This window comes from Neocloeon triangulifer, unplaced genomic scaffold, assembly GCF_031216515.1.
Source record: "Neocloeon triangulifer isolate White Clay Creek 2 clone unplaced genomic scaffold, ASM3121651v1 ptg000014l, whole genome shotgun sequence".
NCBI classification, from domain to species: domain Eukaryota; kingdom Metazoa; phylum Arthropoda; class Insecta; order Ephemeroptera; family Baetidae; genus Neocloeon; species Neocloeon triangulifer.
The window spans coordinates 24,160,370-24,176,974 of NW_026775556.1; the positions used below are offsets into that span (position 1 = coordinate 24,160,370).

Sequence of the window (16,605 nt, forward strand, 5' to 3'; positions counted from 1 at the left end):
GAAGCCACCTGGAAGTTCAACAGCACCTGTATTAATATCTCGACCGACTGAGGACGCCCGGCCTTGGTGCATTTTCGAGCGCTTTTGCAGCCGAATCTATTCCAGAGCCGGTGTTCCATGACCGCAATCGATTCTCGCGCTTTTTGCCCTGCTGGTCCACACGTCTACACGTGGTCAGGCCCTGATACCTGAATTTTAATTGGCCGCAAATTTGCACAACAAACCTTCGCTGAACTATTGTTCTGGAGGGAAAACGAACGCAATACGTTTGGAGACAATTTATAATAATTATAAATAATTTTTAATTATTGTAAAAAATGAAACGGTGAAATAATCCGGACTTAATTAATGATGTTCAGGAAGATTTGCCCTCAGGCTTTGAAAAAACCTTATTTTTTGCCTCTAAACTTGAATGGTTTTTTTTTACTAAGAATTTTTACGATCCCTGTTTTTCAGGAAACTATTTTGCAATTTTGAAGAGAGTCGGTGCGTCGGTCGGCGCGCACGTCGGACGTGGAGGAGCGAGCGCAGGGGTACTCAAGACTCCAATTGGAGCCGCCGCGACAGCCGAGAAGGGGCACCTCAATGAGATCCGACGCTGCAGATGCATAAATACAAGGCGTACAACTCGACACGCGCTCTTAGTTGAAAGTTGTTCGTGTGAAAGTCCAGCGAGCAGAGTGCGTCTAACTAAGAGCAAGGTTAAGGATACCAACCACACTCGGTCGATTCGAACATGTAAGTTTTCAAAATATTCATCTACTTTTGTCTCCTGCTCATCAGCCGGAAAGGCTCAAAATTGGGAATTTAAAAAAAAAATGCTATAATTTATTTTTGGCAGTTTTTAGCGAATTTAGGTTAAATTAATAATTAACATTGATTTACTTATTGAAAAATAAAAATTTTTCATGAATATATATTTTATAGTTAAATTAGACACTTTTTTATTATTTATGTTTTAAAAATCTTTTAATTTTTTATATTATAAATTAAATATTTTTATTAAATTTAACAGAAACCTTTTTCAAAAATTTAAAACAAGATCAATGCGTTTATTTTTATTAATTATATTTGTGAGTGAATGAAAGTTCCCATTTATATTTTGTGTTTAATTGCAATATAGTTCTTTAGTATATGGTGTGTTCTTTTTTTAGAATTTAAATGAATAAATTGCACTTGAAATAAAACTCCTTCATCCTTAATATCAATAATAGTTTTTCTTTGAACTTCGGTGTTCAATTTCTTGAAGTGCCACGACTTTAATTTCACCCTATTATAGTCGTCGTCGTCGTCTTTGTTTTATGAGAGTGTATCATTGTCGTGCAAACAGGTATCCCGTGGTTTACCCTTGATTGTGATGCTAAACATTAGCTAACGATCCAAGAAGGAACTGAAAGAGATGAAATAATGCGGCAGTCCGCATCTCAAAGCCGCCCATTAACTGCCGAGTTGGATATTTCCAATGCTATCAGCACCGCAAGAAGTGCAATACCTTGGGATAAAAACACTGCACTTTCCTATCGCATCAACCTTGTTGTTATTTTTCTGCCTCTCGCGCGGCGGCGTCGGCGTTTCTATCAAAATCGAGAGCAATAAATGCCAAAGAAGGACGTGCGGCTGCGTAATTGAAATCGCAAGCAACCTGCTTTATGCCGAAAAGGGTTAAAGTAAAAAAAGGTTGTAATTTAGAGAGTTCCTTTTTGCTCCTTACATTAATCAACTCGCAAACTTCCTGCATAGTGGGCCAATAAACTTGCGAAACTCGGCACCGGTTTTTTGTTCCCACTGAAAGGGAAGTGCGCGAATGGTTCCGTTCTATTGGTTTCTCTTTGATCGATATATATTTTTTTTGGGAAAAAAAATCAGTCGTTTATTAGATAATATTACGGGAAATGAGAAAGCGCGGCAAAAATTTTGTTTGATCGCGATGGCGCGAAGCAGTTTGATCAATTTATCTCTCAATCAATTTCCGCACTCCGGTGATGCGAGATTCCCGTTGCTTTAAACAGCCTTATATGAGACTATATGAAGCATTACTTTATAAAAATAGAGGTTTAATTTTATTTTAGAAAGCATGATGGGAAATACAAGTACAGTTTACATTTTATTTTTAAATAAATCAAATAAAAAATCCAAACTTTACCACAAAATCGGGCGTTTAAATCTCTAAATTTTACTGATAATTTACTATTTCAATATTTATGCAGAAAAAAGACTTTTAACCGATCTGAAAAAATTAATAATTTTAACTTGAAGATAATTTTTTATATGATTAAATTTAGAATGTGTTGATGGGTCTGTGCAGAGGAGGACTAAATAAAAATAGAAGCGGAATTTCACCCAACACGCCACCAACCAGTTTCCGCGCTGAGATTTGTAATGTTTTGACAGATGCGCAACATCTCTCCAGACTTTCTATTGAACAAACACTGACCAGCTTGTTAGCATGCGTTATGTAGTTTATTTTTATTTTTACCTCATTCACAGCCCCGGCCCCTATAAGTGCATTTCGAGAGCGAAAACGGGAGACAAAAGGAGAATGATAAAATAATAATGCCGCGTGCCCAATTAGTTAAAAGGTGCTTAAAATTGTGGGTCATCATGTCACCATTTTTTTAATTGAAGAAGCTACTAGAATTTCTGTATAAATAAATAAATTAATTCTTGATTAGTCAGCGAGAAGTGCGTTTCTTCCATGAAATAAGAACAAATCCTAAGACCAAAACTGGTATTTTTTAGGAGCCTATAATTTATTTATATGCAAGTTTTTCTAGACAATAAAAAGCCCTTTTTATCTTCATTCTTTGAACATCTCCTCAAGTGCCCATTTCTTTGCAAATTTACTTTTTTTATTATCTGATATTTATTGCTGCAGTTAAATTCTATTTAAAGCAAGATCACAATCGAGGGGTGACTCATCTTGCGTTACAAATTAGCGATGTATTAAAACTTGAAGTTTCCTCAATGACTTCTAAGAGACGTTTATTGCATTTACTGCTATTCAAGTATAGAAAATATAATAATTCACTTCCCAAACAACCCACTGAGTGAGTAGACACCGTTTTAATTCAAAGAGCATCAATTTATATAAATTGAAAAGTTGAGAGACAATGTTGAAGTAAAACGTAATTGTAAAACTTTATTTGTTAAATTCACATCTTTTCTCTAAATTATATTTAATTTTTATAATTTTGAATGTATAAATTTAATGATTTATCCCGTTATGGGAAGCAATTGTGAGAGATCAATAAACACAATTTGCAACTATAACGTTGGTATAAATTTTTTAAAGGAAATGAACTGAAATTAGAATCTCCTTTTTGTAATTCTTGTAAATTGAAGTAAATTAAATTAACTCACAACTCCATTTAAACTCACCTCAGTGAATGGTATTCAGGTTAACTTTACTTTCATAATATATCTTGCAATTAGAATTGAAAAATCTATTGAAATTACTTCCTGGGATGGCTTTTGTATTGCAGGTTGCAAAGTCAAATTTTAAATTATTTTATTTTAATTTTCAAAATTTAAAAGATGAAAATAATTGTAGGAAAGTTTACTTTAAAGATTTAAAAATAAAATTCACATACATTACTTAAAATTAAAATAATATTTTAAAATTTTAGTGATGAATTTTGTTGCAAATAGAAAATAATTTCAAGAATTTTTGCACAGCACGCCGAAAGAAAGGAAATTGATTACGCGAAGAAAAGTGCATAACTTTCTTACTCCACACATAATAGTCGCGTAATAAACGTGACTAGGTATGTCGTGGTTGTTTCTTGTTTGCGTCCAGCCGGTTGGTTACGTATATGTTGAGAGGACGTTGACGCCGCGAGTGTTGAAAGCGATTTACCTTGCATTTTATTTATTTTTTTTTTTATCGAAATCATGTCACCAGGAAAAGAGGATAAAGAAATAAAATGCAAATAAATTGCATCCATCCGACGTCCTTACAAAGTGTCAAGTCGTAAATAAATCACTCAAAGGAAGGATCGATTAGAAGGAAATGAGATAGACACGGCGATGCCACCGCGAAAAGTGGATCAAGGGCGGAGTTTAATTGTTGCCGCGCCGCCATTCATGCGATTGCCAAAATATTCTAAGGTTAACCTGAAGCTTTTCTTTCCCAACAACTTGAGGCTTTCGGTCGAAAATTATTGGCAATTAAACCTCTCTCGTCTCTTTTCTTTTTTACCGCTTTTATTTTAATTATTGTTGTCGCGCGAGCAGAGAAAGTAGCGCACAAGTGTCTGACCGAGTGAAAGAAAAATATCTCGTACGTGTTTTTCAGGCCGCCGCCTTGCGAGCTGCTGGACGACCTCATGGAGCCGACGGAGCAGATCCAGCCGGGCATTCCCGACTTTTTCCGCGGCAAGAAAATTTTCATCACCGGCGCCACCGGATTCATGGGCAAGGTGCTGGTCGAAAAACTTCTGCGATCCTGCCCTGAACTCGGCACCCTGTACCTGCTGATGCGCCCCAAGCGAGGCGTCCAGCCTGAACAGCGACTCAACGAACTCCTCCAGAGCAAAGTAAACAAAATATAAAATAGTAATAATTTGTCTAGTAAAGAAAGAGGCAGCTATTTTGACTTAGATTTGGGCTAAAAAAAATTAAATAAAATTCAAAAATTCTTGGAAGTGCTTGAATTATTTTTTCAATTTTGTAAACTTTGATCTCTTTTTATTAAAATTGCATATAATTAAGTTTTTTCTAACTAATTTGAAACGGTTATAGTAATTTTGTATTGATTTTTAAAAAATGTAAATAGAAATTCAAAATATTCTAATAATTTTAAATTTGTTTATTCATTTGGCAAAAAGGGGAAAAAGTAATTTCTACGTACACATATTTCGAAACAGAATGAAATTTTTTTTAAAGATTTATTGTCAGAATAAATTTTGTAGCAAATTAAATGCAACCAAAAACGATTTTTTTTCCACCGGTTTAAATTAAATAATTGAGTTTTTGAACCTCAATAATGTTGAGACCTTTTTAATCAAAATTTTGTCCGAGAACCTTCAGACTTAATATTTTTTTATCTCAAGTTTCAATTTTTGAGGAAGAGTTTTGAATTTATGTTCTGAACAATCACGAAAACATTCCGATTCCTCAAAATGCCCATCACCAAGTAATGCAACTTTGCAGTTTTTCGCCAGACTGAGGGCTGAGAGGGGCGAGGAAGCCATCGCCAGTCAGATCAGAGTTGTTGAGGGCGACGTGTCCAGACTCGGACTCGCCATTTCGAATCCACTCAGAAAGGAACTGTGCAAGTGAGTAATCTTTCAATTAACACAAGTGAGCGTTTAAAAATATTCAAATATTATTACACGGAAGTTTATTTATAAATTCACATGAATTGGCTTGGCAAACATTTCTTTAAATTTTTTAAATAAATTCCTGCGTTTGTTTAATTTTACTCACAATCAGGACTAAAATATCTGATGATTTAACTAATAATTTCCGCAGAAACGTGAACATTGTTTTTCACGTCGCCGCCACAGTGAGGTTCGACGAGCCCCTGCGCAATGCTGTGCTGCTGAACACGCGAGGCACGCGAGAGCTGCTCGCCCTGGCCAAAGAAATGACCAACCTGAAGGTAAATCTCTTTGGCTTTTATGTGCAACGTCTGGTTTTTAATCGTTCTGACGTCACTGAAGCATATATGATTTATTCAATTCCCATTGCAATTGCTATAAATTTTCCTCTCAAAGTCATATAAAAAAAAATTTAATGAGATTTATTGTTAAATTTGATGATATCAGACTTTAATGATGGGGTAATTTGATTCCTTTGCAATATAAAATTAACATAATAATTGATTTCCGGAAGGAGTCGGAGGAGATTAATAAAAGGGAATATTATTTGATTTTTTATAAGGTCATTAAATTAATTATTTATTAAATTTTTTCTTATTTTATTTATAAATTTTTAATTTATTTGTTGTTTATTACTAACATTGCTATAATCACGCGGTTAATATTAAATTTGTATGAAATAATTATTCAATCATCCTGAAAACTTTGTTTTATTTGAATTTTGATAGATGCAAGCTTTAGTATTTATATTAAAAATATTAAAATCAGAAAATAAAATTAATTCCAGTTTTTCATCTCAAATTTTCTGTAAAAACTTAATTATTTAATTGTAACTAATATCAGAAAATTTAAATTGAATTATTTCATTAGGCATTGGTGCACGTTTCGACCCTGTTCGCAAATTGCCATCACGACCACGTGCTCGAGGAAGTGTACCCGACGAACGCCGAGCCGGAAAAGCTGATCAGCTGCGCCGAGTGGATGGACGACGCCTGGCTAAACCTGCTTTGCCCTGTGTGAGTTCAAATAGAGAGCAAAAAATATATTGAACGCCGCTTGCGACACGCAGAGTGGCTCGCGGCCGGAGCCTTGAGAATTACCGAGTTAACAATAAATAAATCGACTCGAGCATTTACACAAAGCAAGCAATGTGCTCCACACCAATGCCATTCCGGTTGCATAACTTTGATCTGCGAGTTATCCTTCGAGACTCGTATAATAATATGGCCTAGGTTTTAAATTATTTCTTGATTAATTGTTCAATTCTTCCTTTCTTTTATATTATTTTCCTAAATTAAGATAAATCAAAAAATTCAGATTGGAAGAGGATCCTTGAACATTTTTATGAGTTTATTAATTTTCTGAATTTTCTCGCTTTTAATTTCAGTCTGACTGAAGAGAGGCCGAACACTTACGTCTACACAAAGAGCCTTGCCGAGAAATTAGTTTCGGAGGCGTCGAAAACGCTCCCTGTGGCCATTTTTCGCCCTAGCATTGGTACCGTATAATTTAATAATCTAAAACGTGCATCACTTACCTTTTCGTTGCCCTGCAGTAATGTCGACTTTGCAAGAACCGACTCCGAGCTGGGTGGACAACTTAAACGGACCGTCCGTGGTGGTCCTGTCCGGTGGCAACGGCATGTTGAAGAAGATGCTGTGCCACGAGGAGAAGGTCGCGCACGTGGTGCCCGCCGATTTGGCCATCAACGCGATGATCACCCTCGCCTGGTACCTCGCCATCTGCAAGTGAGCAAAAGAAATTGGATTTTTTTATGTAATCAATTATTTATAAAACTAGAAAGTAGTTAATTTGCAAGGGTAAAAATTATTAAATAGGAACATTTATCCAATCATATTCATGAATTATTTAAAATTTTTCACGTTATTGACATTTTATAGTCTTTTAGAATATTTCAGTTTCCACTACAAATGTATTATTTGATTGAATTTTATTAAAAAAATTCATTATAACAGCAGAACAGAGGAATTTTTCATTTCAACAAGTAGTCAGATTAATTTAGAAAATTTATGTGAAGAGAAGATTGAAACTATCAAGTTTTTTTTATGAAGAGGGAGAATTTGTTATGGGGGAAAATAAAATAAAAATGTTTATTTAAAAAACTCTTTTATATTTGTTCATTTTTAGACTATGTTTCTATTTTCCATGAAATGCAAAACTATTAATTTGCAAAATTTATTACTATTTTTTTCAAAAATTGCAGACCCAGCGAGTGCACCGTTTACAATTTCACTCCTCCTGACGGTTTCGGACCGACGTGGCAGCGATTTGTGCACAACATTCAGCGCTTTTACCGCCAAATGCCGTTCAGCGCGTGCACCAGCGTGCCCACTCTCGAGCTCTGCAAGTCAAAGGTCAGCGTCAAGTTGTCCAGCGTCTACCTGATGATGTGGGCCTACCTGGCCGACCTGGTCAACGTGGTGATGGGCCAGAAAAAGAGGCCAGTTTTGTTATTTTTGTTAAATGAGAGATGATTAATCGAAAAATTGCAGGTTTGCGAGACTTCAGGACAAGGTGAACGCGGCCATCAACAGCCTGACCTACTTCACCACCAACCAGTGGACGTGCGACACCGAAAACGTGACCCGAATGCTCAGCTCCCTCAGCCCAATTGATCACAAGAATTTCAACTTCGACCTGAGGAAAATCCCGTGGGACGATTACATTTTTGAATACGGAGTCGGCATCAGGCAACACATCATGAAGGACGAGCTCGCGACCGTTCCATCGGCCAGAAAACGCGTTAAATGGTAATTCAATTATTTTATCCATAAATTTTTAACCAATTTAAGAAAAAAAATCAGCAAAAATATTTAGAATTCTCCATTTAAAGACATTTTTCTTTACTTCAAAAGTTTCTTATAAAACTATTTTCCAATTGTGAAAAATATTTAAGGTTAAAAGTTTGTATTAAGTCTAAGGAAAAACGTAAGAAAATAAGATCAGAAACGCGAAAATTTTAAAATTTATTTACCTGGAAATACTTATTTTTAATAATCATTTGTTTTTATGTCACAATTTCCAAATATATTTGATATCTCTGTGGTCAGAGGTCAGAATGATTTTTTTTAAGTGAATTGGGATTTCGCTAATTGAAATTATCCGCCATGAGTCGTGATCATTGGAATATTTCAAATCGAGTTTAATTCAAATTATCGACTAATAATATACGGATTTTCTGTATATGTTTAGCAAATAATAATAGTATTGGACAGAAAAAAAAAACATAAACAAATTCTAAAGTTGAATATTATGTATAATATTTCTAGGTCAAGAATTATTACTTATCTTATATTGAAATTGTGAAATGCGCCAATAGAAAATAAATAGTAAAACGGCAACAGCAACGAAGAATTATAATTTCTTTAATATTTCTCAATCTCATGAGCATTCGAGCAATGATGTTGACAAACTAATTTATGTTTAAATTTGGTTTTAGAATGTAGTTTGAATTTATTGCCTATTAAGTTGCATAATATTTGTTCTTTGCCTAAAAATATGTTTTAAATTAATAAATGCACAATTAAATCTTATTTTTAAATTAAAAAAAAATAAAATACTTGAGAAATATTTAAAAAAATAAAATTTTAATTTTAATTTTGAATAACCTTTTTCAGGATAAGATGGGCCCAAACCGCGATGTCGTTTGTCTTCCTGGCCATTCTGGTGCACTTCCTCGCGTCCAGCTACATTTACCCGCTTGAACACGTGGTCACGTCGCGTCTGCAGAGCGAGTCGAGTGCGACCAACAGCGTGGTCACCTCGTCCAGCGTCTTCACCGCCAACAACGACAACCTTCTCCTAAGTTCCATTATATGAAAAACCACGATAACTTTCTGTTTATTTAATGCACCACTCACTATCGATTGCTGTTGTTTCCCTTAAGGAACACTTTGTTGACATTTTGAATTTTTGCCTCTGGGAGATTTTCTTTTTCTCAACCGAGCAAGCACAATGTACTAGGGCTGTCTCTTTAATATTATATTCTCGTTTCTCGTAAATTATTATTCTCTTGCAAAATAAAATTTGAGCGCTGCTGTGACTTGAACTCTCATCGAAAGGCTCAGGGCTACGATATCCTGTACATACAACTAATTGCGACCACTATTTATGCATTTTACGTATAAGAATTGTTAATCTTATATAATTATCTCAATTAAGTTAATAAGTAAGCGATTGATTGTTGATTAAGTTTTACGGCCTTTATTAATTTGAATAAAGAAATCACGTGTTAATATTTCAAAATAAAAACTATTTTTTTTAAATGCCTTTAAGATTAAGTCTTTTACTCTGGGATTTAGTTAAACTAAAACGCACTGCAAAAAACTGGTTAATTTTTTTGATGCTTTATTTATTGTAATTTTTATTTCCTTTCCGTTTACAAGGAAGTAAATTTGACACTTTAAATAAACCGTGTTTTGCTAAATAAAGCAAGGCTGGATTAGGCTGAAGCCTCGGAAGTTGAATTCGCAACCAGTTATTGATTCATTAGATAAATTATTTGAAATAAAAAAAAACTATTAATTTAATTTTCAATTTTTTAACTGTGAGATCGCGAAAAGGAATTACCCCTAGAATTCATAGCCGTCTCAAACGATTTAATTAAAAATTAGATCGATGAATTTTCGTCGGACACGTCATCAGAGTTTTATGCGAAGAGGGCAGTCGATTGTTGCATAATTGTTCATATGTGTCGCGTCATTGCGTTTCCGCTCACCGAATTCCCACGGGGTGAAGTTGAGCGGCCGCGCACGGACGCATCCTCGGCCCACTTGCCCGGCGGCCGTCGTCGCGCGTTCACCGGACTTTTGACTTTTGAAAGCCAGGGCGGAAAAATGGAGGACGATCTCATCCAATTCGACATGCCTACCATCCCTGAGTTCTTCAAGGGCAGGTCGATTTTCATCACGGGCGCCACAGGCTTCATGGGAAAGGTATGCAAGATTTGCAAGAAATTTTTCCCTTCAAATATTGCAACTTATTGATGAAAAATAATATTTATTAATATATTTTTTAGAAATAAATACATAGTAAAAATGCATTTTTTTTTACTTAAATAATTTCTTTGATGAATGTAGATTGAATATAAATTAAAACATATGTTCAAATCAATTAATATCATCAAAATTGGACCTTGCCATAAAATTGCCCGGTTTCTGTTTCCATTTTCTCACGAAATCATCCCTGATGTCATTTTTTGAATTCAGAAAAATACAGACAAAAAGGGGGATGAAAAAAAATTATAATAATCGTTATCATTACTTTTAGATATACATTTATATAGATTTTTTTCTAATGTCTCCTTTTATTTAAGATATTTAATCAAATAATTTAGTGTGGAGTAGAAATTAATTGTTAATTTCAAAGGTTTTGGTGGAAAAACTGCTGCGATCCTGTCCCGAACTGGACACAATTTATCTGCTCCTACGGCCGAAAAAAGGTCACTCGGTGGAAGAGCGCCTGGACGAATTTCGCAATTCCCAAGTAAATTATTAATTTTTTTTTAATTATCAAATAAAATTCGAAATTTTTAAGGTTTTTGCTCGGCTGAACGAGGAGCGTCCGGGGGCGTCGATGGGCACGCAGTTGGTGGCCGTGGCCGGCGACGTGAGCGAAAAGGGCTTCGGGCTGAGCGAGCAGGACCGCGACACTTTGGTGCGCCACGTTTCCGTCTTTTTCCACTCGGCCGCCTCCGTGCGATTCGACGACCCGATCAAGAAGGCCGTCTCGCTCAACCTGAGGGGCACCTACGAGGCCGTCCAACTGGCCGAACAGATGCAGCACCTCGTCGTGCGTAATATTTCAAAAAATTTCGCCCGTGTTCTCGCTTTCGGTGCTGGTGACCTCGTTCACGCACGCCAGTTTCTTAGTCACACGGTGACCTGCCATTATTTAGCCCGCGGCTCAACTTTGTGTGCAAATGACCAGTCGGCGAGCAAAAAAAAAATGAGAAGTTGTTCAAAAGCGGCAGGAAGCATGAGCATGACAAGTAACTTAATTACATTATTGCTATCGTTGAATCTCTTTTAAAAGATGACACGACAGTTATGTATGAAAGTAAAAAAAAAATTTAAAAAAATTAGTTGCATCGACATTTAAAAAGGCGATCGTGTATTAAAAAACGGGCTTCATCCTCTTCTTTGAGGAATTTTTTTTATATTCAAAATTATTTTACGGTCTACTGCACTGCTCGATGCCGTTTATAATTGAGATTTTATTGCTTTTTATTCTTTCTCAATTATTGCTTGAAATTTAATTTTGAAAATTATTTTTGAAGATGAAACCTTTATTTATTTATTGAATTTAAAAAAAATCAATAATCATCTGATTAACCAGGAGAATGGTGTATCAAAATTTTTACTGAAACGTTTCTTCAGAAGATCAATTTTTATCAAATTTTAGCCCAGCCAATTTTGAGAAAAAGCATTATTTGCGTAAATTCTCACTAAAAAATCTAGAAAATTTTCCAAAAACAAAAAAATCGGGTCTTTTTTTAAGAAAAAGACACTCCTTCAAAGATAAGTACAATGCATTTTATGAAAGCACCTCTTCAGGTCAGAATTTTTATGGCTTCTTTTGGGCTCGCTTTAAATGAATAAATTATCCTCAATGTACGTATTTAAAAAGTTGCCAAAGGCATGCAAAAAAAAAATGCAAAAATATCAATAAATGTCCTCAATTACTGATCATTTTTAAACTGGGCCAAAAGCTTTTAATGCTTTTGTACTCTAAGGATAATTGAAGCCGTATTTAAATATCCTGAATGATTTAAAAATACAGTTACAAACTGAAAAAGGTGCAGGTTTCTTAAATCGAATTTTTTTTACGCCACCGACTATAAATTTTTGACCGACTTTTTATTTTATTCATCAATAGAAACTAATTTTGGAAAGTTTATTCCGAATTGAAAAGGGTTTCAATTTTTTTAGGTCAGCAAGATGGACAACACACATATTTTTTTTTTCTTCTTGCGCACAAAAGAAAGTAGCGATAATAATTTAAAAACTTGTACTGTCAAGATGTATAAAAAAAATTATTAGCAATTAATCATGCAAGTGCCGGACCGCAAAAAAAAAACAAAGAGGCCGAAAGTTTACAAGCGACTATTGAACTTTCTTGCGGAGTACTTGAATCTATTCAGCCATGAGTACTCATTTTTTTTATTTTATGAATTGCGCGTCATCAATTACCACTTCACGCTTCAAATGGCTTTGTGTAGAAATCTTGCATTTTTAAGAGATTAATTTTGAAGTCTGTTTCGCTATTACATGAAAAAAATTCAAAGTTTCTATTTATGTTCGTAATTTCCACTGCAGGTATTTCTGTACGTATCAACGACCTACAGCAACACGACCAGGTTTGTAACTGACGAGGCGGTCTATCCACCAGCAGCAGATTGGCGACTTCTGCTCAGGATGATTGACGAGCTCGATGATGACACCCTCGAAATCGTCACTCCAAAGTGAGTCAATCAAAATTTTGGGCATACAATTAAAAAAAAATAAATTGAAGAAACTATCAATATAATCAAATCTTCTTGTAAGGAAAAAAATTTATTTACAATTATTTAACTAGTTAAATTCAATCGTTTCCGATGTTAATTACATAACGAGCAGGTTCATTTTCATTTTGTCGATATAATTAATAATAAGCCGCTTTGGTCCAAAGGGAAAGTGGCTTGTTATGTTAATGGGAGCGATTTAGAGGTCTACGCGCTGAATTGCTGTTAGCTCTTCTGGTTTGAAACAAATATTCGCAGACGCGCCACAAAAAGTTGAATACCTTGATCGGGTCCGCGAAAAGTTTCTATCCGTTTTCATCTCAATATTCACGTGGTCTGGTAGCCTCTTATTGTGCCTCCTAAACTGCCAAATTTTATTGCGGGGGCAATCGGAGCTTCCTGGACGAAATCTCTTCCGAATGGAATTTCATACGGAAGATCAAATTTGTTTACTAGTGCGTGCAACCAGGAAAAAAACAATTATATTATAAAAGCAAGGGCTTCACTTCAAATGAAAAGAAAACGCCCAGTCACGCTGAACTAATTATGAGCAGTTGAAGGACCGCTGAACTTTAATTTAATTGCTGGTAGAGTTTTAATTAATTACTGCTGAGATCGCAAAATTTTCAACCTTGAATGACAGATTTTAAGAGAGAGAATTAAATTTGTACTGATGACTTTTTTGCTTTAAATATCCAGCAGTACATTAAAATGGGCAGTCTTACATTTAATTAATGAAATTAATGCAATTATTGAAATATTGTTAAATTATTTGTCCAATCGCTTCAATAATTAACTTTTGAATAAATTAAAAAATATGAAAATAATATAAAATTTAATTTTGCACTCCTTTTTTAACACCGATTTTTACTTTGCTTTGGTTTATCATGAATTTTCTATATCAAAATTTATTTGAATGATTTTAGAATTTTGGGGAAATTGCCGAACACCTACGGCTTCTCGAAGGGTCTGGCCGAGTCGGTGGTGAACGACCACCGTGACACGGTGCCCGCCATCATCTTCAGGCCGTCCATCGGTAAAAGCAACTTTTACTCTAAGGAAGATTTCAACGCTCGTGCGCGTGCTATTTACCCATTTTTTTTGCCGCAGTGTGCTCGTCCGTGCAAGAGCCGTTCCCAGGCTGGCTAGACAATCTAAATGGACCGGCGGGCCTGTTGATCGCGTGCGGCAAGGGCCTCATCCACTCGGTTTTCTGCAACATGGACCTCATCAGCGACTTTTCGCCGGTGGACGTCGCAATCAAGGCCATGATCGTCGCCGCTTGGAAAAACGGAGTCCGCAGAAGCAGAGCCATGCAGTAATTTTATGAATAATTTTCTTAGAAATTTAATATATCAACATTTAAGAAAATTATAAAAAAAAATTACTTAATATTGGGAAAATGCTTTCATAAATATTCGGAAATTTTTAAATCTCACTCGCTAAAATAATCAACTAAAAATGGTTCATATATCAACATTATTTAAAAAAAAAAGATGATTGATCCTTTAAAAATATAATTATAAATTTGAGAAAAATTATATTTCTTCATGCTGATGTTTTCAAAAGAAATTTTTCAAACAAAATCATAATTGGCAATCGATCAGGAAAGAAGGTTCGAGTTCTGAGCCAAAATCCGAGTTGATTACGGAGGACGCAGACGACGGCCGCTGTTCGACCACCATCCCTGTGTACAATTGTGCCACCTCGCCGGTCAGAAACACGACCATTGGCACAGTCGTCACGATGGCCCAAGAATTAGCCTCTGAGGTGAAGCTGCGCTCTCATTTTTTTTTAAACGAACCACTTCAATTAAACTACAAATTTGATTTAGATTCCGTTGAATGACTGCATTTGGTACCCAACAGGAAACACAACAACGAACCGTTTTCGACACACGATTGTCGTTTTCCTCATGCAAATTCTTCCTGCTTGCATCATCGACGGTCTGTTAAAAATCAAAGGAGAAAAGACCAGGTAAAATCCCAATAAAAATTTCCCAGGCATAAAAATTTTACTCTAGATTTTTAAATTCTTAAGTTTGAATCAACTATAATTATTTAACTAATTGTAAAATTGTTTAATTTTGAAATTTAATTATTTGACACCCTTGCCTTGATTGGATCAGATTGCTGAGAATGCAGAGACGGATTTTCCTGGCGTGCCACGCTTTAGAGTACTATTTGAACAACGCGTGGAGTTTTCCGAACAACCGGTTCCAGCGTCTCCTCGAGGAAATCCCTGATTGCGACAAGGAGACGTTCGGATCGACCATCTGGGAGGTGGACGAACGGGAATACTTCATCAACTGCATGAGGGGCGCCCGCAAGTACTTATTGAACGAACCTGAAGACACAATGCCCGCCGCCAAGAGGCACATAGTCAAGTAATAACAACAAAAAACTTAATCATGCAAGCCAATTTTCACGAATTACTTCCCGCCGGGTAAAAAAATCCGCCTCCTTTAAAGTGGCCCAGTCTGCTGTGTTTCTCTCAATATCAGCTTTCACAATAATCGCAACCATAATTAGATTATAATTGCAGGAAATTTAGCTGATATTTTAGCATTGTAAGCAATTTAACACAAAATTAATTAGAAAGAAAAATATTCTAAATTAAATTCATTTTTTTTAATTATCATTTATCATAAGATATTTGTTTACTTTATTTCAAAAATCCATTAACTCATTTTTTGATACAACACTAAAAACATTTTCTTTCATTATTATTCTTCCTTTCAAATATTATTTTTGTTTTGTTTTTCAGGATGTACTGGCTTGACAAAATCGTGCGATACGGGTTGTTGGCGCTGATCGTCTATGCTTTGTTCAGCATTTTCTTCGGACCTTCCAATATACCAAATTTACCTCATTAAATTAGTTTTCTCTAAAATTTTCATCCCAAAACAAATTGAAAATAAGCAAATCTTTCGCCATCTTCATATTTTTCACTAAAAAAGGAAAATAAAATGTGATTGTCAGAAAATCCTCCTGTTATTAATCGTTTTATTACCTCCGTTCACGATACACTGACTGAATATCTGGCTAAAACTTTTATAGCCTCCACGGCACATTTAAAATATTTTTTAAGAATTCATCTCATCATGACCGCATTTTTAAATACAGTTTTCTGGCAATAAAAAGATACAAATTTATTTTTTTTTATTTAAATTTAGCAGCACGAAAAGCGCTTCACACTTCTTGTGTAAAATCCTTCTAGATATAAGTTAATTAAAATAAATTTTTTGCCTCAATTTTTGAAGGTTTCTAAGCTAAAATAAATAATACAATTTATTATTAAAATTCCTAAGAACGTGTTGCGAAATAACCGAGGAACCTTTTATTGTGTCAAAAGTAGCTAAAGCCTTTTCGAAACCGGTGGTCGACCTTTACGTACGAGAACCACATCGTTGTGCCTGACCATAGTGTGAATAACGATAAATTTATACATTCAGAATTTCTCTCACTTCTTTATAAATTTTTAACGGTAGTATTAATTTATCGCATTTTTCGCATTTGAAATTTTTTAATCAAATTTTGATCCGAAATTATTGCTTTTTTAAAGTTTGAAACCAGCAAATAAAAAGGAATTAATTGGTGGTTTGGGAACGGGTCTAGACGGAATAAGGTGAACCTCCAACGACCTCCTCTCGCAGCTTTGTGCCGTGTCCTGTTTGAAGAAAAAAATATTAATGTTGGAAGGGTAATAAAGATTTAACATAATTTTTTTATCCATGATGATTTAAGTAAACACCTAATTGCT

General features: G+C 35.0%; 2 protein-coding genes across 2 annotated transcripts; both read left to right on the plus strand.

Annotated features, from left to right (window-relative positions):
• The first annotated feature begins 591 nt into the window (after positions 1-591).
• Positions 592-9,581, plus strand: LOC132199736 (fatty acyl-CoA reductase 1-like). Its single transcript, XM_059624682.1, has 10 exons — positions 592-738; positions 4,295-4,535; positions 5,152-5,276; positions 5,473-5,602; positions 6,192-6,337; positions 6,709-6,818; positions 6,877-7,069; positions 7,546-7,782; positions 7,835-8,092; positions 8,960-9,581. Coding segments are annotated over exons 1-10 (1,644 nt in total). The 5' UTR covers positions 592-736; the 3' UTR covers positions 9,162-9,581.
• Positions 9,582-10,100: 519 nt separating this feature from the next.
• LOC132199737 (putative fatty acyl-CoA reductase CG5065) lies at positions 10,101-15,854 on the plus strand. The gene is made up of 10 exons (XM_059624683.1): positions 10,101-10,276; positions 10,710-10,826; positions 10,878-11,132; positions 12,659-12,804; positions 13,770-13,879; positions 13,954-14,161; positions 14,451-14,613; positions 14,678-14,820; positions 14,972-15,229; positions 15,610-15,854. Exons 1-10 carry the CDS (start codon positions 10,178-10,180, stop codon positions 15,716-15,718), a joined length of 1,608 nt encoding a protein of 535 aa, XP_059480666.1. The 5' UTR covers positions 10,101-10,177; the 3' UTR covers positions 15,719-15,854.
• The last annotated feature ends 751 nt before the right edge of the window (positions 15,855-16,605 follow it).

Bases quoted from the DNA above. Each gene is read 5' to 3' on its own strand.
- LOC132199736 (XM_059624682.1), top strand. The intron at 4,536-5,151 runs GTAAACAAAATA...GCAACTTTGCAG, and splicing joins ACGAACTCCTCCAGAGCAAA to TTTTTCGCCAGACTGAGGGC. The intron at 8,093-8,959 runs GTAATTCAATTA...AACCTTTTTCAG, and splicing joins GCCAGAAAACGCGTTAAATG to GATAAGATGGGCCCAAACCG.
- LOC132199737 (XM_059624683.1), top strand. From the start codon at position 10,178: ATGGAGGACGATCTCATCCAATTCGACATGCCTACCATCCCTGAGTTC. The intron at 11,133-12,658 runs GTGCGTAATATT...TTTCCACTGCAG, and splicing joins AACAGATGCAGCACCTCGTC to GTATTTCTGTACGTATCAAC. The intron at 14,821-14,971 runs GTAAAATCCCAA...TGATTGGATCAG, and splicing joins ATCAAAGGAGAAAAGACCAG to ATTGCTGAGAATGCAGAGAC.